General features: G+C 42.4%; 2 protein-coding genes across 2 annotated transcripts in view; both read left to right on the top strand.

Annotated features, from left to right (window-relative positions):
- Positions 1 to 25,105, top strand: part of LOC146975362 (NLR family CARD domain-containing protein 3-like) — a 46,278-nt gene extending 21,173 nt beyond the window's left edge. Inside the window, exons 6-8 of the mRNA XM_085794602.1 lie at positions 11,976 to 12,149; positions 24,158 to 24,204; positions 24,357 to 25,105. Of these exons, the coding sequence (XP_085650728.1) occupies positions 11,976 to 12,149; positions 24,158 to 24,204; positions 24,357 to 24,916 (781 nt within the window). The 3' untranslated portion in view covers positions 24,917 to 25,105. The remainder of the gene's footprint in view (positions 1 to 11,975; positions 12,150 to 24,157; positions 24,205 to 24,356) is intronic.
- On the top strand, positions 8,630 to 11,607 carry LOC146975363 (protein NLRC3-like). Its single transcript, XM_085794603.1, has 2 exons — positions 8,630 to 8,826; positions 10,028 to 11,607. The coding sequence occupies exon 2, from the start codon at positions 10,057 to 10,059 to the stop codon at positions 11,605 to 11,607; it is 1,551 nt and encodes a 516-aa protein (XP_085650729.1). The 5' UTR covers positions 8,630 to 8,826; positions 10,028 to 10,056.
- Positions 25,106 to 25,706: the final 601 nt, after the last annotated feature.

The following is a 25,706-nucleotide window of genomic DNA, read 5'->3' as shown; positions in this document are numbered from 1 at the left end:
AGCACACTGATGTTTCCACAAGCTGACCTCCTGCTTTTAACAGCTATTTAATTTACTTTTCTTTAAACACCGTAAAAACTACAAGACAGATAACTGAAATAAAATGAGTTTTAGCAAACAGTCAAATATTAACTGTATCTCACATTAACCAGACACATTAAAATCAATACATTTACTGATATGTGACATTTAAAGGGGAACTATACAAGTCTGGCAGCTTCTCCTCTGTGTTGCTAACCCTCCTCCCCCACCTGGCCATGTGCATTTGTTTTCAATGAAGCCGACCAGAAGTCAATCCATGGAGCAGTGGATAACATTATTTAACATTATTTATCATATACGTGTTACCATGTGTATATTTGTGTAGCCTTATCTGTCATAAAGAAGAGATTATGGGTTACGGGGCATGGTGCTGCTGGGACCAGAGCTGGGACACCGGGTCGTGCATAGTTCCTGTTTAACATGAGCACATGAGCAGCTAGAGAGTTCACATCACTGTGACACAGCCTGGATAAACACCAGTCTGCTGCTTTTCATGAAGCCCCAGGAGCAACAGGTGAATCCGGCAGCAGCTCCTCTAACCACTGAGTCCACATCAGGTCCACCTCACTGTTACAATCAGGTAGACGATGGTGTTTCTGTAAAGTCTTGTTGAGCCTCAGTTAAAACCTTCTTCAGGTTCAGGAGGTTCTGTCAGAGGCTGGTGAAGAACTCCATCAGAACCACGGCGCCACAGCACAGTGGTTTTCAACAATGAAGCTAAACGTTATCTTTTAAACACTGATCTATTAATTTATTTTTTCATGTTATTTTGTGTTTTATTTTTTTTATATTAATTTTTTCATGTTATTTTGTGTTTGTTTTTTACATTAAACTGTAATATAAGGTGGAGGCTTAAAAATAAGCCCATTGTGGCTTTTTGCCTCTCCCTGCACTGTCATGTTTTATGTTGTATTCTTTTAACTTTGTGCAAAAATAAAAGTAAAGCAAAGTAAATCTGCTAAATCCCAATAAGCACAGAATGACTGATGAGTTTATCAATACAATGTTCAGCATGAGCCTATATCCAAAAACCACTGGACCCAGCAGAATCACAGCCCATTGTGGCGCCTTAATGGACCACATATTCACCAATGAGACAGAAAACAAGCCAGTGAGTGGACTATGAATCTCTGAGCTCAGTGACACCTACCAGTTGTTACAGTTGATGGCAGCGTAGTGGTTCAGTGCTTTCTCATGCGTCGTGTAGTTTCACAGAGGACAAGGACCGTCACTGTCAGACTCCCATCAGACTTTATTTACACCTGGTAATGAAAAGAGGAGAAATAATCTCTGCATCAGGCTTCACAGTCACAGCTCAGGATAACACACACACACACACTGGAACAAAATAAACTTTGCCTGTTCAACAGTCACGCTGCTAGGATTAGCCACAAGCTAACATGAAGCTATCAAAGTGAGTGAAAAGCTTTTCCGTATCAATGAACTTGTCATGTCTCTCACTCAGCATCATCACAGAACATCAGCAGTTGTTGTCTGGAGCAGATCTTCACATGTATGATCAATAAAGTCACCTTTAACCCTCAAATAGAAAGTTAGATTAACGGAGCTCAGTACAAGTCAACCTACCACCAGACTCCCACAGCAGACTGTTGCCTAGAAACGGGTCAACCCGCCAAGTCTGCAGGTGCAGCGTTTCAAAATAAGAGCTTCTAACTCATACATAATTAAAAAAAAAAAAAAAAAAAAAACGAGAAAATGAGAAAATGAGTGAACAGGCAGGTAAATAATAATGAATTAAACGTATTGCACCTTCCATAAAAACAGAATTACAGTTAGTGGAATCACTATAACTCCTTAACTCTAGACAAAGCGGCCAGATAAAAACAACAAAACAAAGGAAGACAGAGGAAAGCATGAATGTGTTAAAGCAGGGGTTCACTAGTCTCACTCTGGGATCCACATTGTCTCATGGTCATTAAGTCACGACCCACTTTTATAGAATTCAAACCACAACATTTTTTTTTAAAGCCTTTAAAAACTCATTTTTCTCTTTATTGAGCAAAGTGCATTTCAGGGCACATGAATGAAACTGAGGAGTTACCATGACAACTGCATGTACGGAAGTGAATAAAAAAATATCAAACTGCACAAAATGGAGACCAACAAAATGGTATATTTGACTTCTAATGCATCTCTGCATTCAGAGCATATTCAAAAGTGAATAAATATCAAATTGCACAAAATAAAGACCCACAAAACAAAACAAGATTCACTGCATTCAGGCCACATTAATAAGAAACTGATATCTTTGCATTCAGAGCAAATGGAGCAAATAATAAGAAACTGAGGAGGAGCATTACAACTGCATGTGTTCACGTGACGCGTGCCTTTCAATATAAGTTATTTTTCAAAATAAAAGACATGTCCAACATCAGATGTGCATTAAATATTATTTACTTTTTTGACCAGCTGTCCACGACCCATCCAGAACGACCACGACCCACTTTTGGGTCCCGACCCACCAGTTGAGAACCACTGTGTTAAAGAATGACTTGCTGTCACAACATTGCTACACAGTTTATAATGGAAACGATATTGACAATGCAATGGAACATTTTAAGAATAGTCACATCATTATAACAAAAACTGTCCAAAACAACAAAGCAGCAAACTTAAGTAGGCTATACCATGGATCATGAAGGGATAAGGCTACAAAACGCCTGTAAAGAGACAAATACACTCTACAGAGAATTAAATAAACAAAGAACTAAAGAGGCAGAAATTGAAATTAAGTGAATCAATTTATAGGAAAGAAAACTACAGGACAATATTTAATAATACCAAAAACAACACTAAAGGGATATGGGATATATTAAACTGTATTATCAAAAATAGTTTAGCACAATAAATTCCCCTTCAGTTGGCTATTTCATTCCACATTTTTCTTCCTGTTTTTCCGTGGAATTCTAATCTCCTGTGGGTGTTGTCCCTGCTGCAGTGGATCAGTGTCGCCCCCTGCTGACAGTCTGGCAACATAACAACACACACACAGGGGAAACACACACATGTTCTTCTGACTGGAGATCGATATTATCATTAATAGGCTATTTTAACTCTTTATGGTTCAGTAGTAGAAATAAACAGCAGTGCAAACACCAGTCTCTCTACTCAGATTACAGATGCCCCCCACCACCGCTCCTCCTCCTCCTCCTCCTCCTCCTCCTCCTCCTCCTCCACCACGTCCTGTTTAAAGTTACTTTCACTTTTCACCACGCGGTTGTGTCGCAGTTTATTTCCTCGTGTGAAGGTAAGGTGAACAGTTTTCCTCGTTAACACCTGTCGTTACCTGAGTTCTCTGCCCTTCAACTTGTGGTTGTGTTGTTGTTGTGTTATTATAACGTTACTGTAGCTGAGTCAGAGCTGTAACTGTAAAGTCTGGACCGACAGAACCGTGTCCTCCATGTTGTGTGGATGTTGTCGGTAGAAGCGCTGGAATAAGAGCAGAAGCTGTTGCTGCCTATCTCTGATCAATACTGACTATTAGCCTACTGCCTATCACTTATAGCCTACTGACTGTTTCTGTCACTGATCAATACACCTCATGTTGTCATCAAAATGTTCAGTTTTCTTTATTGATGATGGATTTTCCAGCTAGATACAGTCTATTGATGAACATTAGTCTGATCAATACTCAACTGACTGTATTGGTGATTGATTTCCCAGTGTTGATCAATGTTCAGCATAATATTCTTCACAGTAACTGAGTAGATTTAGTGCAGTACAGTTGTGAGGTACTTGTACTCTCCCTGAGTATTTCCTTGTTGTACTACTTCCTGCTTGTACTGCAGCTCATGTACCAGACAGGTGAAGCTACTGGTCACTTTCCAGCTGCAGGTTGTAGATTAAAAACACCTGATGAGCTCAGAAACACACGATTAAAGATGAAACCACAGCATGTTTGTCCTGTGACTCTGTAGGTTACATCAGCTCACTGACTCATTAGAATGAATGAGAAGAGGAGCAGCTGGACACTGTCTCTGTGTCCTCACCATTCATGTCTGTGGTTACACACAGCAAACACTCTGGGTTATTGATTATTGGACACTAATCATCAATATTAGGGCGGCACAGTGGCGCAGTGGGGAGCGCAGTGCAAGAAGGTCCTGGGTTCGAATCCCCAGCCCCGGCCGGTCCTTTCTGTGTGGAGCATGTTCTCCCTGTGTCTGCGTGGGTTTCCTCCGGGTACTCCGCTTTCCCCCACCACTAAAAAAATGTCAGCTAGCTAATCCTCCAGTCAGTGCCCCTGACCAAAGAAAGAAAGAAAGAATTTCACTGTACTAGCTGTATAAGTGACAAATAAAGTACCTTCAATCAACATTTTTCAAGCAGAAATTGTCAGTTTTCAGCCTCAAAAACTGAAGATTTCCTTGTTTTCTCTGTTTGATTTGACTGTAAACTGAATATTTTTGTCTCTTTGAGACATTTGAAGACGTGGCCTCAGACTGAGAGGAACTTGAAAGCATCATTAGTCTGTATTTTGTGACATTTGATGGAGCAGACGATGAATGGATGGACAGAGACAATAAGTGTCAGTGGCAGCTGGAGAGTGTTTTTCTCTCTTTGAGTGAAATGACTGAATGTTGTGATAGTGGAGCTGTGAGGTGAAATAAGTTGAGGCCCAGTTGTTGTGTGTGTAATAATCAGCTGTAGCTTGTTTGATCCAGTGGTTTTCTACAGGGACGCTGTCCACACAGAGACTGTGTCACATCAACTCAGTGGATCTCAGTCCTTGTGTGTGTCAGTGGATGGAAACAGTGGTCCATGGATCATGTTGCTGGGCTGCAGCTTCATGACGCCATCTAGTGGACTGATAGTAGAAGTACAGCAGCTGATGGCAGCTTCCTCTTCCTCACTGCTGTGTGACTGCATTCAACCATAGATATATATAAGAACTAGATGACTCACCCGCAGCTGTTTCCCAATGACAAAACGTAGCCAGTACGGCGGCCATCTTGGGACGGGCAACTCTCTCCCTCAGAGCATTAAGCCTATGGTGCATGTTCTGCTATAATGACCATAACTTGCTCAGTTTTTGTCCGATTTCAAAACGGTTTGATTTTTATGAACGTTTATGCAGTTATGATGCAGCATATTTAGAATCACGGATAATTTTAATAATGTATTTTTTTTTGTAAAAGTAACATTATAGTGACATTATGCAAATAGCTAAAGTAATAGCTACATACTGATTTATTTTTCACAGAGTTATGAATCGTTTTTTTAGTGCAGATGACTGGATCACCTATCTACTGCACTGTAACTGCAGCCAGAGTCAGAGCAAGTTGCCCGTCCTCATATGGCCGACTGTGAGCTACGCCTGCGTGTAGTCCGATCCACCCCCTTGCATTCAACTGACACTGATATGAAGCAGAGAAGAAGAGCCAATCAGTGGAGGAGCAGCTGGAGACATGATGGACATGTGAGCTGCTGTGCAGATGAATGATGTGTGTTTCCTCTGCAGGTGAAGCTACAAAGTGTGTGTGAGCTGATGTGGATGTGACCTCAGCAGCATGGATCAGTGTGAGGACAGAGAGGAGGGAGCCCCTCCCTCTAAGAAACGTAAAGGCAGGACCACAGGTCAAAGGTCAGATGAGCATCTCTAACTGTCCATGACTCACTGCTCCATCATTATTCACACTCAAAGCTCTGTGTTTGTTGTGTTCAAGGCCAAAGCAGCAGCACAAGCCACAGTCTGGACCTGGACCTGGACCTGGACCTGGACCTGGACCTGGACCTGGACCTGGACCTGGACCTGGACCTGGACCTGGATCCAGTGATGAGGCCATTAGTCGTCGTCAGTTTAACAAGAGGTGAGCTTTATTTGAAAGGTCAGAATTTAAAACAGTCAGAAAGACTTTCCTCTCTAAAAGTCAGTTGTTGTGTTTATTAAAAGATTATAGATATTTTGCATCAGTTTTTCTCCAACATGCACATTTATCAGTTGTGTTGTTGTTTCAGGATCCAGCAGCAGAGACCAGACTCTCCTGAACCCAGCTGTCTGTCTTTAAAGAGCGACGACTCAAACAGGCGACTAATTGACTTTACCGGAGGACGTGGATCAGCTGATCAGATGTAAGACAAAACTAAATTCATTTTAAGTGTTGGAGCTATTTATTTATTGTTAGTATTTAGTGCTGTTCAGTTTAGTATTTTGTTTAGTGAGTATTTAGTTTTGGTTATTCTCAATCAATTAATTTGATTTCATTATGATTAGATTTCTATTAGTATTCTAGTTTATTATTTGTTTACTTTAGGTGTTTCTTGTTTATTATTTGTGTTTTGTTTCATTTGGGCACGGTAGAAGGACACCTGAAGTTATATAGGTAGGCTGTCGGTAAGGGACCAGCATGCACCTGGGTGGGCAAATGTTTTTTTTACCGGAGCGGGAGAGGCACAGGAATTTTCTTTGTTCTTTGTTTGCTTGCTTTTTGGTTAAATAAACCACGCTTTTTGTTTGGACATTATGTTTTTCCCATCCACGTACACCACAACCCATGGTGCAACAGTGGCCCTTTGATTAGTATAATTTGAAGTTTGATTTGAAACTTTTATTTGTTTGACAATCGGCTACAACATTAAGTTTCTGTTGAACGTTTTTTCTGTGGAGTCAAATTTCAATGATTCTCAGACACACATTGTCCAGCTACAGTGAAGAGTCCCTGCCTGAACATCCACATGTTAATATTCAGTGATGCTCACAGTGCAGCCCAGTAGCAACAGGAAATATGTCAACACCATCTGCTTCAAACAAGAAGTAACCACTGGGTTAAAATCATCCTTTCATTTACATTAAATGTTCATGGTCTTGTTTCCACCTGGTAGAAGGAACATGGTGATGTTGCTGCATCAAAACTCAGGTACAGATAGAAACTTCAACTCTATAGAATCAATCAACAGAACAAAATGAACAGAAAAATTGGATATTCTGAGGAAAAAAATCCTTCATCGTGGTTTAATCTACAGGAAAAAAGTCAGGGATTGTTTTAGGTATCAAGGTTCATGTTTTTTGTGTTCATTTTTTTTAAAACCTTAAAGCAGAAGTAAGTGATCCGGTCGTTTTCGCTAATGCTGCGTTCCAGGCAGGCTTTTGAAATCGTAAATTACAGCTTCAAGTCACAACTTACGACTTTGTAGCGTTCCAGGCAACCCACTCGTGTTTTTCCGACCTGTTTCACCTGTGAAAGTCACTATAACGGCCACTCGTAACTTCCGACCCGTGAACTCGTACCAGATCGAACTGGTACCACTTCACGGTCGGAAAAATACGAGTTTCCTTGAACGCACCATAACAGTCCTCGTCCCTACGTCACCACATTCACGGCGTCCCTTGGCTGCACACACAGCCCTGCATGCCGTTCTCTCTCCTCATTGGATAAAAACTGTAGGATACGATAAATGTTTTCTCCTCGGCTCAGAGCAGAGCAGAGTGACTGACAGACCCGTGTTTCAGACCAAACACTCTATGTAAGTGATTGCTGTCGGAAGATATAACTATTTAAGACTTATATTAACACAAATATATCACTTACTTCTGCTTTAAACTATGTAACATGAGTTGTGTTGTTGTTTCAGGGGTCAGCAGCAGAGACCAGACTCTCCTGAACCCAGCTGTCTGTCTTTAAAGAGCGACGACTCAAACAAGCGACTCATTAACTTTAAAGGAGGACGTGGATCAGCTGACCAGATGTAAGCTGTAACTGACAGTCAGACTCAGGTTATTGTAGAAAAGAACCTGTTTTTTTACGACGTGTTGTTGGACCAGGTCTGAAACCAAAGTGTCTCTGTCTGTTGTGAACATCCTCAGGGGACATATAAAGTCCATCTTGTATTATCTCTCTCTCCTGATGTTGACTTGACACTGATTCCTCCACAGAGTGGACCAGGAGAGCTCAGAGGTTCCCAGTGGTCAGTCTGCCCAGCAGCATCAAACACACCTGGACTCCATATTTATGGTGAGGACATGTCCAACAGCTGCTGTTACATCTGTTGTGTTCACAATCATCTCCATGCTGCACTTTGACACCAGTGGATTGTCAGTCTGTCCAACATGGATCTGATGTTTGGCTCCATGGTTTTAGTTTGATGCTGTCACTCATAGAGTTTCTGTTCCAGCTGCTGGAGGAGAACATGGTCACTTTTGTCAAGAACGAGCTGAAGAAGATCCACAAGCTTCTGAGTCCAGATTACCCAGAATTCTCAGGGAGTCAGAGGGAGGAAGAGGAGGTGTTGGACGGTGAGGATGAAGAGCAGAGGAGGAGCAGCAGAGAGGCATTAGTGAAGATCACAGTGAACTTCCTGAGGAGGATGAAGCAGGAGGAGCTGGCTGAGCGTCTGCAGAGCAGTAAGAGGATTTCTCTAAAATTCAACATGATGGACAAATGAGACGTTCACTGACATGGAGGAAAACATATATATTCATTCATATAGTATAATATAGTATAGTTCATATAGTTGTAATTTAGAAGAATTCAAGTGATACATTTTCTTATTGATCTCATTTCTTTTATGTTCATTCAGGATATGTTGCTTCCGTTTGTGGACGTAAACTCAAGTCTGTCCTGAAGAAGAAGTTCCAGTGTGTGTTTGAGGGGATCTCTAAAGCAGGAAACCCAACCCTTCTGAACCAGATCTACACAGAGCTCTACATCACAGAAGGAGGGGCTGGAGGGGTCAATGATGAACATGAGGTCAGACAGATTGAAACAGCGTCCAGGAAACCAGACAGACCAGAAACAACCATCAGACAACAAGACATCTTTAAAGCTAGGGATGTCCCGATCCGATCACGTGATCGGAAATCGGGGTCGATCACGTGGTTTCAGACTCGATCGGAATCGGACGTTACATCCCGATCAGGAATCGGATATATTACATATCTACATGTCAGGGTTTTCCTATCTGTCTAAAGCGAAGACGGGCCGCATGGGGGGCGTTCAGATGTATCATCTTTTGCACTCTCAAACACATTACTTTTACTGTAGACGTTCGTCATGTGCGCTCATTACCCAAAGCGACGCGCATTCGGTGCAGCGTGCTTGTGTTTTGTGCATGGTCTGTGGCGCACAGCTCCACGGTGTGTGTGTGGCTGCGTCGTCGTGGACAAGTAACGATATGAAATGACGGCGCTTGCGAGAATGTGAGAGACGATCGTGTCACCGTGTCAGCTCACTGTTTGTTTGTGTGTGGCTGCGTTGTTTCACTGCTGACTTCCAAGCAGCTTGTTGTTGATGTTTGAGCGCTACACACACCTGCAGCAACAACAGTCACTGCAGCTTCTACTGAGAGCGAGTCCGACGTAACGCACGTGAGACCGACACACGGACCGACCGCGCAGATGTCGCGGACATTGTTAAACTTCTCATACTGTTGAATAAAAAACTACCGTTGTGTTGCGTGACGGCAGATACAGAACCAGGTATTTATTTAAAGTTAGAGAGGGAGAAGGAACAAGGTGAGCTGGGTGAGGGAGGGAGGGAGGGAGAAGGAGCGGAGTGAGTGAGGGAGAGGGAGAAGGAGCGAGGTGAGGGAGGGGGGGCGGGGGGGGGCAGACAGGCAGGAGAGGGTGGGATCAGGGGAGAGAGGCTGGTGATTGAGAAAGACATGATAAGCTATTTTATTTTTGACCAAATGTTCTTGTTGTTGACTTATGGATAACGGCATTAATATTATACTGTGGAGCTACTGTGCTAATATACATTGAGAGTTTACAATACTGCAATAAATGTCATGGGCTTGTTATTGAGGTAGAGTATTATTGTGAGATTGTGATATTGTTACATCCCTAGTAGAGCACAAAGAACAGAAAAATAGTGGGATGATACAGTTGATCTACATTAAAAACTTTACTGCATTGCCAAAGTATCGGATCGGGACTCGGTATCGGCAGATACTCAAAATCAAATGACTCGGACTCGGACTCGGGGGCAAAAAAATGTGATCGGGACATCCCTATTTAAAGCCCCACCTGGAAGAGACCGACCAATCAGAACAGTGATGACAAAGGGAGTGGCTGGCATTGGGAAAACAGTCTTAACACAGAAGTTCACTCTGGACTGGGCTGAAGACAAAGACAACCAGGACATACACTTCACATTTCCCTTGACCTTCAGAGAGCTGAATGTGCTGAAAGAGAAAAAGTTCAGCTTGGTGGAACTTGTTCATCACTTCTTCTCTGAAACCAAAGAAGCAGGAATCTGCAGGTTTGATCAGTTCCAGGTCGTCTTCATCTTTGACGGTCTGGACGAATGTCGACTTCCTCTGGATTTCCACAACACTGAGATCCTGACTGATGTGACAGAGTCCACCTCAGTCAATGTGCTGCTGACCAACCTCATCAGGGGGAAACTGCTTCCCTCTGCTCGCCTCTGGATAACCACACGACCTGCAGCAGCCAATCAGATCCCTCCTCAGTGTGTTGACATGGTGACAGAGGTCAGAGGGTTCACTGACCCAATGAAGGAGGAGTACTTCAGGAAGAGGTTCAGAGATGAGAAGCAGGCCAGAAAGATCATCTCCCACATCAAGACATCACGAAGCCTCCACATCATGTGCCACATCCCAGTCTTCTGCTGGATCACTGCTACAGTTCTGGAGGAGCTGTTGAAGACCAGAGAGGGAGGAGAGCTGCCCAAGACCCTGACTGAGATGTACATCCACTTCCTAGTGGTTCATCTAAAACTGAAGAAGGTCAAGTATGATGGAGGAGCTGAGGCAGATCCACACTGGAGTCCAGAGAGCAGGAAGATGATTGAGTCTCTGGGAAAACTGGCTTTTGAGCAGCTGCAGAAAGGAAACCTTATCTTCTATGAATCAGACCTGACAGAGTGTGGCATCGATATCAGAGCAGCCTCAGTGTACTCAGGAGTGTTCACACAGATCTTTAGATTGGAGAGCGGCCTGTACCAGGACAAGGTGTTCTGCTTCGTCCATCTGAGTGTTCAGGAGTTTCTGGCTGCTCTTCATGTTCATCTGACTTTCATCAACTCTGGACTCAACCTGAACTTAGAAGAACAAAGAACATCCTGGGTGGCTCCACTGTTGTCCATCATGTGGACTAAAGTCTTTAGATACAAACCTGAACTGACACCTTTCTACCAGAGTGCTGTGGACGAGGCCTTACAGAGTCCAAATGGACACCTGGACTTGTTCCTCCGCTTCCTCCTGGGTCTTTCACTGGAGACCAATCAGAATCTCCTACGAGGTCTGATGACACAGACAGGAAGTGACTCAGAGACCAATCAGAAAACAGTCCAGTACATCAAGAAGAAGATTGAAGAGACTCCCTCTGCAGAGAAAAGCATCAACCTGTTCCACTGTCTGAATGAACTGAATGATTGTTCTCTAGTGGAGGAGATCCAACAGTCCCTGAGATCAGGACCTCTCTCCACAGATAAACTGTCTCCTGCTCAATGGTCGGCTCTGGGCTTCATCTTACTGTCATCAGAAGAAGATCTGGATGAGTTTGACCTGAAGAAATACTCTGCTTCAGAGAAGGCTCTTCTGAGGCTGCTGTCAGTGGTCAAAGCCTCCAACAAAGCTCTGTAAGTGTAGAGATAGTTGGATTTATATATCATTACATAAAAACCCTTTTGTTCTGGCAACAGGTCAGATGTTAAATTCCTTTATTTCCTCATGATCATCTCTCCAGACTGGGCAACTGTAACCTCTCAGAGAGAAGCTGTGAAGCTCTGTCCTCAGTCCTCAGCTCCCAGTCCTCCAGTCTGAGACACCTGGACCTGAGTAACAACAACCTGCAGGACCCAGGAGTGAAGCTGCTGGCTGGTGGACTGGAGAATCCACACTGTAGACTGGAGACTCTCAGGTGAGGATCCATCCAGCTGTTTATCTGATGACACTTGAACACAGCAGCAGGTGTTGACAGAGGGTTCCTGTGTGTTGTTGTGTGTGTTCAGTCTGTCAGGATGTCTGGTCACAGAGGAAGGCTGTGCTTCTCTGGCCTCAGCTCTGAGCTCCAACCCCTCCCATCTGAGAGAGCTGGACCTGAGCTACAACTATCCAGGAGCCTCAGGAGTGGAGCTGCTGTCTGCTGGACTGGAGGATCCAGACTGGAGACTGGACTCTCTCAGGTATGGAGAGGCTGCTGCAGCCCCACACACTGTCTGATAGAGGAGGAGGAGCTGGAACATTTTCTATGGCCCCGTTCACACCTGGTATTAACATCTGTCTCAGGTGATCGATGCATTGATGACATCAGATAGATAGATAGATAGATAGATAGATAGATAGATAGATAGATAGATAGATAGATAGATATGGTGCTTAAAATATCAGAGAGACTTACAGAATTTACAGAATCAGCCTCTGAGTGCGGCCACGTCTGTCGCTGCTCCTCATTGACTCCGATACAAAGATTTTCTGAGAGAAGCAGAACGGTTTTAAAACTGCCAGCGTCTCCAAAATATTTACCGTAGAAACACCAAATCGTATTTTTCAGGAAGTCCTTAGAGCACCGTTGATCTGTGTTTTGTTCTGATAGGAGTTACCGTTTTGTCACAGTAAGCCTAAATGTGAGACCGGTGCAGAGGCAGAAATCGCAAATCGCAAAACACAACACAATGAAAAACATCAGACTAAACAAGCATAAAACTAACACAAAAAGTATAGATACTGAATCTGAATCACATACATTAATTTAGGACAAAAAGGGAAAAAAAGTAAATCAATAAATAAAAAATTAAAAAAATAAAATAAAATAAATAATAACAAACAAAGTGGTGGTGTACAGATGTCATAAATCTCAGTAGTCCAGAAGGAGGGAAGAGGCCATATAATTCAATAGGCAAAGTTCTGGGTCACAAACAACATATTGACCGATCATTCCACCCAGGGATTGTTACACTTTCCCAAAAGGATTTTATTTTTGGGCAGGCCCATACCATATGAAAAAATGTACCTTTTTCTAGTTGACAGTGTCAACATCGGTCAGAAACAGAGGGGTTCATTCTATGAAGTCGAACAGGGGTAAAATATGTTCTATGCATAAAATTAAAGTTTATCATTTTGTTCTTAAACTGATTTTGATACTTTGTGTAATTCTTTCCAAATCTGCCCCCATTCTTCAATTTATAATGAACTGCCCAAGTCAGTTTCCCAGTTTCTTTGGACCATATTCCATTCACTTCCTGTTGGACTTTTCGACATTTTATAGAGTTTAGAAGCAATCTTATGTTTCTGTTTGACCATAGATTCAAGTAAAGTTTCAGACTCTGTCACTGTGGCTATTCTAACCACTTCACCTAGGTAAGAAGCCAAGTGAGATCGTATTTGCATATAAAATAAGTAGCCTAATCCTTGTTGTCAATTCGATATGAATCTAAAAGTTCAGCAAACGATTTCAGTTTTCTGTCCCTGGGATTTATCAAGTCACCAATAGTTCTTATACCCTTACTTTCCCAAAGTTCATTTTTGAGAGGTTTGCCATTCAAGGTAAATTTATAATTGTTCCATAGGGGGATCTTTGGAGAGTTATTGACTTTAAAGTTAATCATCTCTTGGATTTTTTTCACCATAGAGCAAGAAAAATTAATCAGAGGGTTGTCGATTTTATTGCATATTGGAGCATACCACAACCCTTGTAATGAAAGCTTATCTTTTTGTATATCCAAAACTTCCTGTTCAATGCTTTCCCAGCTAGTATCTCTAGGTTCTGCTCCGTAATCCCACTTCAAAGGATATCTAGCATTAAATGCTATATAGTATTTGTAAACATTTGGGAGGCAAAGGCCCCCTGATCCCCTGTCCACGTACAGTTTTTTTATACTGACCCGAGGGGACTTGTTATTCCAGGTGAAGTTTCTGAAAAGAACTTCAACTTCTTTGAAAATTTTTTTATCTAGAGGAAGTGGGATGGCAGCCATAAGAAAATTTATCCTCGGTAGGACATTCATTTTTATAGTATCTATTCGGCCCCAAATAGTTAATGGGAGGCTTTTCCACCTTTCAATATCTACCTTGATGTCATTAATAGGGTTTTTCAAATTAAATGAGGCAATATCTTGAGGGTTTGATTTCAAAATTAAACCCAGATAACGCATTCCCTCAGGAGACCATTTGAATGGCAAACCAGTAATATGCGACTTAAGACAGTAAGGATTTAAAGGTAAGGCTTCAAATTTCTCCCAGTTCACTTTATAACCCGAGATGGAGCCAAAATCTTCCACTATCTCCAGAATATGTTTAAGGGAAGTGGATGGTCAGATACTGTCAATAATATGTAATCCGCAAAAAGACTTAGTTTTATTTCTGTTACAGGGGCTGGGACACCTTTAATATTCTGATTATTTCTAACTGAAATGGCCAACGGTTCCAATAATAAAATAAAAAGCAAAGAGCTTAAATTACACCCTTGCGGGGTCCCTCGATTAAGCGGAAATTGATTGGAAATTATACTGTTTATAATAATTTTAGCTTTTGGTTGTGAATAAATCAAAGAGATATACTTAATAACAGGGGTGCAAACTTGTCACCTTTCGGCGAAATTCGCCGTTTTGGATCCCAAATTGGTCATTTGTGTGATTCGTGTAAATCCGCCGGGGGTCCGGCGAGGCGAGGCGAGGCGAGGCGAGGCAAGCCGAGCCGAGCCAATGCACCTGTCTCTTTAAGGCGCATGCAGCTTATCTGGATGACAACTAGTGGTGGCAGCACTCCTCTTCTGTCCAGCAATACACACCTGAAGCTTCACTTTTCATACAGACTAACTAAATAACTAACGCGACTTTTTGAGCATGGCGAGTGAAAGAGTCGGAGCTAGAAGATGCTCCGGCAGCGTTGTAGGTCTGCTGTATGGGACCGCGTGTGTGTGATGATCGCGATCGCGGCCGATTAGCGCGTTTAGCTTTTATTAGCGCTGCAGCGTGACCTGAGCAGCAGCAGCAGGAGGAGGATGCTGACTGACTGTGGCAGGACCTCTGCCTCTGTTTCACTTTATGTTGCTGGTAAATAATGTGGTTGTAAAAGTAGTAGGCTAAAGTTAAATTATTTAGTATGCACTAATTAAAGGGGCAGAGCTTTAAGAGACATTTTAGCTTTTATATTTTATAAGATATATTTTTTGTAAGAACCACAATTAATAAATATAGGTTATATATTTCAGTGAATATCTAATTGTTCTTGGCATTTGTTAGATAACTTTATTTGCCCAATAAATTAAAACATGTTGGAACTATCAATGTCTCCTCTTGCCGCCAGAATCTCACTACTTTTAACCTCAGACTGTCACAATGATGTATCAGATGTCAGACATCTCATTCTTTAAGTTTTAACCTGAATATACGAGACATGATTGATTTTCCCAACGATCAAAGTATACGAAACCGAACCGAAAACCATGACCACAAAACCGTGAACTGAACCGTTTGCTTGAACATCTTTTAAATACATATTGCCGCTTAATATGTTTTATGTAGCCTATGGCATTTTTAAGCTTCATGTGTGTTATTGGACAGAAAGCAGCGCTGCCTTGGAGCATAGCCTACGTAGCCTACAGAAAACACATTTACATCAATAAATAGCCGAAATGTTTCACAATGAACCAATCAGTCTGTATTAAATTTTATTTAGTTTGAAGGCAAGGTTTGCAAGGTTCATCTGATGGACATCAAGGGACAGATTCTCCAAGTTTTGCACAGCTTTTACTCATGCTAAACCTGCAAAGGCTGAAGACCCCCATCACATATTTCAAAACCAAACACAGAGAGACAGATTGTGCAGGTTTAACAGGAGCAAAAGCTGTGCAAACCTGAGTAAATCTGGACCCTAGTCTCGTGCTAAAATTGACTGTAAATTCACCTTTAAAGTTGGTTTTTTTTTAAATTTCCCCGGGGGAGCATGTCCCTGGAGCCCCCTAGGGGGTCGGTATCTTGTCACCTTTTTTACCCCTGATGAGTTTGCACCCCTGTAATAAAGTTGGGACCAAATCCAAATTTGGACAATGTTTTGAAAAGGTAAGGCCATTCAATGCGGTCGAATGCCTTTTCGGCATCCAACAATACCGCAATGGCTGGCGTAACAGATGAGTTTGCATAGTGCATTATATGAAGTAACTTACGCATGTTGTCTGCAATTTGCCTTGATTTTACAAATCCAATTTGTCCAAGTTTAGAAATAATTCCCTCTAATCTTCTTGCCAGGATTTTGGCATAAATTTTTCTCTCAGAGTTAAGGAGAGAAATAGGGCGGTATCCCGCGCATTCCAGAGGGTCCTTGTTTGGCTTAAGCAGAACTGTAATAAGGGAAACTTGGGAAGAACCTGGTAAGTGACCTATTCCCTTAGCTTCATTAAACACCCTTTCCAATTTATCCACTAATAATAGGGAAAAGGTTTTATAAAAATGTATACTATAGCCATCTTCCCCTGGAGCGCGACCGCTAGTCATATTGTTGATAGCAATTTTTATTTCAGACTGAGTTATTGGTCTTTCAAGGTCCTCTTCATTTGTTAAAGCGGGCAATTCTATACTGCCAAAAAATCTGTCTAGATCTTCTAAAGAGGGTTTAACCTCTGAAGAATAGAGAGATTCATAATATTCCTTAAAGGTGCTTGAGGCAAGATCGAGGAATAAAACTCAGTAGCAATACAACGGCCGTAGCGGCCGTCAGGGTTACTGCAGCCATCAGCCAAGCTGGTGCGGGAGCGCGCGTCAACTCTCCACAGCAGTGCAGCTGATGCTGTGACAGTGACACTGTGGCTGAATTGGAAACGGCATAACGTTACTATACCAGTGTTTTCCACTAATCAGCCGCCACAGTTTGGTTTGTGTCCACCGCAGCAGTCTCTCACAGAAAAAAAGAACAGCTTTCACTATCTCTCATCTCTGCCAGTCAGCCCCTCTCCCTGCTGTCTCACGACACAGACACACACACACACACGCACGCACGCACACACGTAGGCTACACACCTGGCTGTTAATAAACAGTAAATGCGCCGTGCCGCGCTCATTGTACAGTGCTCAATTTACCGCGACACCGGGAGGTTGACCGCCCGGGCATCAGGTCAGCACCGGCCGCCGCCGCCGCCGCCTCTGTGAGCCGCTGGTGCTGCTCGGCTGCTCTAGTGGCTCTGCTCTCCTCCGAACACGTCGGAGAATTTCCTTACAGGCGTTGTTTGGATAAACTGACCACGGATGAATCAATCGGCTCATTGTAAAACTATTTATTTATTTATTGAAGTAGCCTAAATATGGTGATTTTTGTACGTACAGAGCCCCAAGGCTGCGCTGCTCACACACACCTGAAGCTTCACTTTTCATTCAAATGAACTAATCCGACTGCCACAGTGCCACTGTTAGATTTCATCCAGCATTTATCTCCTAAAAACAATTCAACCAGCCGGCAGAAAACCTCTAAAAACCTGTGGGGAAGTTACTGGGCTGGTTTTCTTCCCTGGGAGGAGGACAGCTGTTGCCCGGCCGATGAGCTCAGCTCCCCGGCTGCAGCCTCTGTGACGAGCCGCTGCTGCTGCTGCTGCGTGTGTGGCTCTGCACTCCTCCGAAAAATGTCGGAGCAAATCTACTTACAGACGTTATTTGGATAAACTGACAACAGAGTGGGAATCTAAACCGTCACTTTCTCGCATGAAAAAATATTAAAATGTAAGAAAGTGATGTTATTTCTCTACTCGCTGCTCACATGACTGTTCAGACTGCAAGACATCCGCCGACCGCTGGGCGCAAGCGGAGGAAAGCGGAAGCTGTCGAGGACGCGCATGCAGCGTCATTTGACGTCACATCCGCGGACAGCGCGGGAAATTCGGACCCAGAATTGCAGCGCATTATGCAGCACACAGCCTGTTCAAGGCAACGGAGAGATACGCGGGTGGGCTCATTCTTTTTGGTTTTTAACGCTTCATCGCCCATTAGCAGTAAAAAACTTAAAACGCATGTGAATTTCTTGCCTCATGAACCTTTAAATCTTTTGTTAATATCTACAGGAGTTTTTAATATTTCACCATTTTCTGATTTAATGGCAGGAATAAGACGAGAAGCCCTGGCCTTCTGAAGCCGATACGCCAGTAATTTCCCGGCTTTATCACCATATTCAAAATATTTTGATTTCAAACGATACAAATCAAATTCGTTTTTTTGTTCATTAAATTTTTAACTTCAAATTTTTTGTAGTTCTGTATACAGATTATCTTTTGGGTTTGCCTTATGAGCAGCTTCCAACTCTGATAATTTTTTGGAAGAGTCAATTATATTTTTAGCTCTTATTTTCTTTTGATTTGAAGCAAAACTTATAAGCCAGCCCCTACAGGTGGCTTTGTAGGCCTCCCATGTGGTAGCAAAGGATTCAACGGATTCACTATTTATGTCAAAAAATAATTTTGTCTCTTTATTAATTAATTCCACCAAACTTTCATTTTGAAGCAAAGAATTGTTGAGTTTCCACATGGATGACCTAATACGATGTAAGGAGGAGGCAAATGTCAATGTCAAAGGGCAGTGATCACTGAAAATCATATTATTGATTTCTGAGGACCAGACATTGAATAAGATTTGTGAGGGCTTGAGTAAAAAGTATAGTCCCTTGAATCAGGATTCATCAGCCTCCAAACATGAAATAAACCTGCATCCTTACATAAATTTATGAGGGATGCTGAGACTGTTCGATCAGAAGGCAAGGGCTTACTACTCCTGTCTATAGTTGGGTTGGGAACTGCATTAAAATCACCTGCCATTATTATGGGTTTGCCAACATATTGTGAGAGAATTGTATTGAGGCCGTTAAAAAAAGGAACCGAGTGAATGTTTGGACCATATATATTGGCAAAAACTATAGGATCGTTATACAGTAGACCTTCAATTATTATATATCTACCTTCAGGATCAACTAAGGAGTCATGAAGGACAAAAGATGTTTTTTATGAACTAAAATAGTTACTCCCCTACTCTTACTGTTGAAGCCTGCATGAAAGACCTGTCCAACCCATTTTTGCTTTAATTTAAGGGCCTCAGACTTAATTAGATGGGTACAAAAGTACACTTCCAAGTATACAACAAGTACACTCATCTATATACTCCTAGTGTACTAAGTATACAGGACTGTCTCAGAAAATTAGAATATTGTGATAAAGTCCTTTATTTTCTGTAATGCAACTAAAAACATGAAAATGTCATACATTCTGGATTCATTACACATCAACTGAAATATTGCAAGCCTTTTATTATTTTAATATTGCTGATTATGGCATACAGCTTAAGAAAACTCAAAAATCCTATCTAAAAAAATTAGAATATTTCCTCAGACCAAGTAAAAAAAAAGATTTATAACAGCAAAACAAAATCAAACATTTGAAAATGTCAATTAATGCACTCAGTACTTGGTTGGGAATCCTTTTGCACGGATTACTGCATCAATGCGGCGTGGCATGGAGGCAATCAGCCTGTGGCATTGCTGAGGTGTTATGGATGCCCAGGATGCTTCAATAGCGGCCTTTAGTTCATTTGCATTATTGGGTCTGGTGTCTTTCAGCTTCTTCTTCACAATACCCCACAAATTCTCTATGGGGTTCAGGTCAGGGGAGTTGGCAGGCCAATCCAGGACAGTAATGCCATGGTCAGTACACCAGTTACTGGTGGTTTTGGCACTGTGGGCAGGTGCCAGATCATGCTGGAAAATGAAATCATCATCTCCATAGAGCTTTTCAACAGATGGAAGCATGTAGTGCTCTAAAATCTCTTGGTACACAGCTGCATTGACTCTGGACTTGATGAAACACAGCGGACCAACACCAGCAGCTGACATGGCTCCCCAAACCATTGGGGTGTACTGACCACATTTTAGTTTATTGAAGTATACTTTATAAGGTCATTTTAAGTTTACAAAAGTACACTTTAAAGTATACAACGTCATAAGGTCATTTTAAGTTTACTGATTGGTCAGACTCAAAGCAGGATCATGGGACGCCAAGAGAAAGCCCCAAAATAAGATGCATTTTTATATCCCAACGTTACTAAAATCGGAAAAACTGAAGGGAAAAAAGAGAGAATAACTCAGTAAAAGACGAGAGTAGCAGTAAATGGGTAAAAAAAATAATTACGGGATTACATGATGATCAAGACAGCTTTTTTTTTTTTTAAAGAAAGGCTCAGGACAGTTCCTGTAGAAGTTCCTACCCCCTCCTTTTACCAGGAACTCCTGCAGTGGACCACGCGGCTCTATCTATCTATCCATCCATCCATCCATCCATCCATCCATCCATCCATCCATCCATCCATCCATCCATCCATCCATCCATCCATCCATCCATCCATCCATCCATCCATCCATCCATCCATCCATCTATCGTTATGTGCTGTTGAAGTGTGTATTTGTTGACCACAGCTCTGCCCAAACTTGAAAAAACGGCTGAAGGACACGATGGACTCAATTCTATTCAATCTTCAGTTTTTTTGGGGGGGGCAGAAGGGGATGAATGGGGTGTAACAGAATAGGTTAATAACCTAGGACAAACAGAAAGACAAAGGCATTAATAGCAAATAATTTCAGTTCACACTTCTTAATATAAAGAATACATTTATGAATAAATGTTAATGTTACTTGATAAATGAAATGAAATGAAACAAAACTTATTCAGATTAATTCAACTCAAATCATTTCAAAAAGGTTAACAATTAAAGTAACAAGCTACACCAAAGCTTAGTACAGGACTAGAAACAAAGCATGAGTACCAAAGTACTTCTATAAAATCATAATAAAGTTTCCAATTTACTCAACTTAAATTTAACCATTGCAAACACAAACACACAATCAAAGCATTGGGAAGCATGGCCTCCAAACATAAACATCTACTGTACTGTACCAGTGGTGTCTTCAATGGTCGATCAGGAGCAGGCAAGAGAGCTGACTGTGGGGCTGTCCCATTTCTCCACACTTGGCTCAGTGCGCTTGGTTACACACACACTTTGGTGACGTTTTGCCGGCGGAACGTATATTTACATATAGTGTGCAAGCATGGATTAAGTGGCCAAGCGTGTGGGGGGAGATTTAAAAGCAATCGGGACACACTTGACAAGTGCAGCCTGTGTCGTTGCACACAGCACACTAGCACAACTACTACACACACAGCAACAGTTTTAATAAACGGTGCTGCTGGATCACAGTCTCATCTACTCCTAAAGTGTCTCTATGCGCAAGATTCAAATCATAAATGTGTAAGCCCAACTCTGTAAGTAAATAAAACAAACAAGAAAAACGAATATATAAAAGCATGAACAGAGCATGATGAATATAAAATATGACATTAAAAAGTCATAATTAGCCTATGAGATAGAAAGTTAATTTCATTTTATTGAGATTAATTCAATCGCATTTCCTAAACGTGACTTGTGGCTGCCGGTGACGGCGGACTTCACCGTGGTGCATTGTGGGATTTATACTTGGCCAAATACCGCTCGGATGCGGTCTTACCTTAAGTGTGGGTAAAGTGCAAATCAAGCGCGCTGCACTTTCAGTCGTTGGAGAATCGGGACACACTGAGACACACTGACACTAAGAACATGAACGCGCACGCCAAGTGCCCAAGTGTGTAAGTGTGATCGAGTGTGCATATTGGGACAGACCCTGAGCCAGCTCCAAACATTTCAGACCATGCTTCCTGTATGGGTGCGCAGGTGAATGTGCTTCCTCAGGCACTTCCTTCCTCTTACCTGGGGTTCCACCACTGATGTGGTTGCCCCCTGCAGGTTTGGAGTGTCTCCTTTCTCAGTGAACCAGGTTTTGACACAACAATATTTATATATATAATCCATCACTCAAAAACTGTAAAACGTCTTAAAGGGGACCTATTATGCTTTTCCAGCTTTTCAGACTTATAATGAACATTATGGTATCAACTATCCTGTCTTCCTATTCCCGTTTGTTGCACAGTGACAGAATTGCCTAAATCTGCCAAAAATAGCCCAGACCCGACCCATTGCTTCACAGCAGCTATAATCTTCTTCTTCTTCTTGGTGCATTGTGGGATATCTGGGCTGGTCAGCTCCACCTGTTGTCTTCATCTTATTTGCTGTGACGTGTAGGGGTGTCATCGAAATTACGTCACGATCTCGAGCATCGAAGTCAAAGAGAGGATCGACGACCCCCCCCCCCCCCTCCGCCGCCCGCAAAGCTACAACTGCCTGTTGTCCCCATTGCGCACCAAGCGTCTTGTCAGTCACTGGTCCGAGTTTTCCTTTACATTTTATTTCGAGACAACACTCACTCATTCTCTCTCTCTCTCTCTCTTTTTTTTTTTTTTTTTTACCGGCGGTGTCAGCTGATGCACGTCTGCAGCAACCCAAACAAATGCACATGTTGACTGGCTCTATTCCAGCCACATGATTGGTTCGGCGCAGCGCGACTCTCAATATCATTGGCTATTTGCCAAAACATGGATGAATGAAAACTATCGACCACGTCTCATATTTCTATCGAAGAAAAGTTATTTCACAATTTATAGCGTTTTATCACCCAGCCCTGGTGGGTTACTGTCCCCCTCCTACCTGGGAAACAGGAGGGAGACACAGCTCTAACTACACAACACCGACCAGCACTGAGAGCCGCATGTTGCAGAGACGTTATAAGATTAAAAAAAAAAAACGCAAATAATAAGCCGACGAAAAGATGCAACTTGCCACTTTTTGTCGATGTTTTATTTGCGGGGGCTTTGGGGGATCGACGGCGGAGGATCCGGAACTGATTGACTGTGGACCACCACCAGTCTGATCAGGACCTGATCATCAGGTCCATGGCAGCACAGCAGCTGCAGCTCTGCCCCGCTGTCTGTCACATGACTCTCTGTATCAGCGCAATCTCGTTTACATTATATTATACATCAGGAGAATAATGAGACACGACGGTAAATTAATGAAAATAAAATTATGATAATGTAAAGATATAAATATATTTGTTTCAAAACCTTGGGGGCAATTTTGGCCCCTGGATCATGATTTTTGGGGGCATGTTACCTTTATATTGTAAAGAAATTATTTAAATGTGACCATTAGTGCCTAATGTGATACATTATGGAAATTGCATCACTTATATGTAGCCCATCTTTTGAAATAAGATTTACTGTACAAAATTCGATGAATAAAACCAATGATCGTAGACTAGACTAGTCTGAAAATAGCATAGGCGTCTGTGCTGTAAGAAAAAGAAAAAAAATCGAGAATCGAATCGAATCGTGACCCTAAAATCGAAAATCAAATCGAATCGAGGATTTGGAGAATCGTGACACCCCTAGTGACGTGTGTTTGTGCAACCTGACGCCGGGATTCCACTGGATATGAAACGGCTCCGCTCCAGAACGGCTCCGTACTGTAGTCTCCAAAAAGTGAACCACAAAACCTAAAACAATTAATTTAATCCAGAGGAGTAGTAGAGAAACAACTCGGTGCTAACCTGTTCATCTGCATATTTTGTGATTTTACAATGACTATCTCCTTGTTCATGGTGTAAATGATTTGAAATGAAAACCTCCGAGCTGCTGACTTCAGGCCGGTCGCTGCCCATTACAATGTTTTCAAGGTGTAGTACAGGAAATATGCTCCGCTGTAAACACGGTGTATTTTATTTTGAAAATTAACCGGGTGTTTTATTTTGTATTTTGCACACAATTTCCTGTCCTGCATGACCTGCTCTGTGCTGATGCACCATGCTCCGGCGTCCGGGAAAAATAGAAGCTCTGTGTATGTGTTGCGGAGGGCTGCCGGATGCTGGAGCCGTTCCGTAGCAGACCCGGAGTCGGTGGAATCTCACACGGTGATTATAATTTAAACGTAATGTGTCGGAGTGGATCTGCAGCCGTTCGACACTCAGTGGAATTTATCAGTGAGAGTGAAAGTGTGTGTCTCACACTGCAGTGACATCACATGGAGAAAAGACATGATGAAGTGTTTCCTCCTCGTCTCCTCCTGCTCTGTATCATCACTAGATAAAGACTCCAGCTCCTTCTTCTCTGTGCTCAGTGTTCATCCATACATACCAGCCTCCATGTGAACACAGTGATACAACAGTGTGTGTGTGAGAGCCATGTAATGTCCATGTGTGCATGCTGACAGAGAAGGTGCTGCTCTGACCCCCCTCCTCCTTTCAGGGTGGAGCCTGCTGGAGTCCCATGGTTGACACCAGGTCTGAGGAAGTGTAAGTCTGTTTTTACTTTGATTCATGGAAACAAAGCAGCACATTCAACCATCTTCACACTGTCACATCACTGACCTCATGAGTCTTCATCAAACTGTCAATAACTGATCACATGATCAATAACTGCAGCTGTGTCTTGTTCTCTCCATCAGATTCCTGTCCACTCACAATCGACACAAACACAGTGAACACAGAGATCAAACTGTCTGACAACAACAGGAAGGTGACATATGTGATGGAGGATCAGTCATATCCTGATCATCCAGACAGATTTGACCGGTATCCTCAGCTGCTGTGTTCAACTGGTCTGACTGGTCGCTGTTACTGGGAGGTCGAGTGGAGAGGATACGTTGTTATATCAGTGAGTTACAGAGGAATCAGAAGGAAAGGAGACAGTGGAGACTGTGAGTTTGGAATGAACGATCAGTCCTGGAGTCTGAGCTGCTCTGGTGGTCGTTACTGGGTCAGGCACAATAACAGAGGGACACGTATCACCTCCTCCTCCTCCTCCTCCTCCTCCTCCTCCTCCTCCTCTGTCTCTAACAGAGTAGCAGTGTATGTGGACTGTCCTGCTGGCTCTCTGTCCTTCTACAGAGTCTCCTCTGACTCACTGATCCACCTCTACACCTTCAACACCACCTTCACTCAACCTCTGTATCCTGGATTTAGATTCTTCTGGTCCAGTTTTCGTTCCTCAGTGAGTCTGTGTTGAGTGAACCAGAGTCTCCTCCTGTCACAGAAACCTTCTCACTGTTGAACAGACAGTTCAGTCTCTACACGTCTGTCTCTGTCTCTCACTCACGTTTTCACATTCATGGATTAAATCAGTTGATTTCTTCTCAGTGATTCTTGTAAACGTCTTCCTCTTCTTTTAAAGATGGAAGCGTCGATTATAACAGGATAAAAACCATGGTGACTTTTACTTTGGTAAGAGTCTGATGTCCCTGTCCAACCCTCTGAAGCTCTGTCAGGCTGGACGGGTGATGCTAAAAGAAGAAATTTAAACATTTTTGTGCAGGCTTCAGTAATGAATCATATCTTATAAGCTTGTCTCATTCCTGAAGTTTTGGCAGAAAAAAAAACAGAGTCAGTCAACAGGTTTGACTGATCATAAATCACACGTGTTGTTGTTACAGACATTGACGATCTGGTCTGGGCTGTTGCTGCGAGGCCATGACAGTCTGTGACAGGGAAGCGAATGAAGTCACCATTCAGATTCATCACTGTAGACTGTAAACTGTGCCTTTAATACAGGCTTAAGGGACTGTATGTATGATCAAATGAACAATTATCGTTTCAATGAGCTTCTGCAATGTCACAACATTCATTTCCGTCCAAAGTTGGATTTTTTTTTTTCAAAGACTCTCAGTGGGGTTCAGGTCTGGACTCTGTGGTCACATTGGACCCTCCAATGGTTTTCCATTATCCTTCCAGTTTTTAATAATGCGTTGGACACTTCTTAACCCAATGTTAGTCTCAGTAATCTCCTTGATGCCAATAAT

This window comes from Trachurus japonicus, chromosome 13 (genome assembly GCF_045865225.1).
Source record: "Trachurus japonicus isolate A0001 chromosome 13, Traja_1.0".
NCBI lineage: Eukaryota > Metazoa > Chordata > Actinopteri > Carangiformes > Carangidae > Trachurus > Trachurus japonicus.
Note: the sequence above shows the minus strand (reverse complement) of the source record. Positions and strands in the feature narration are given on the sequence as shown.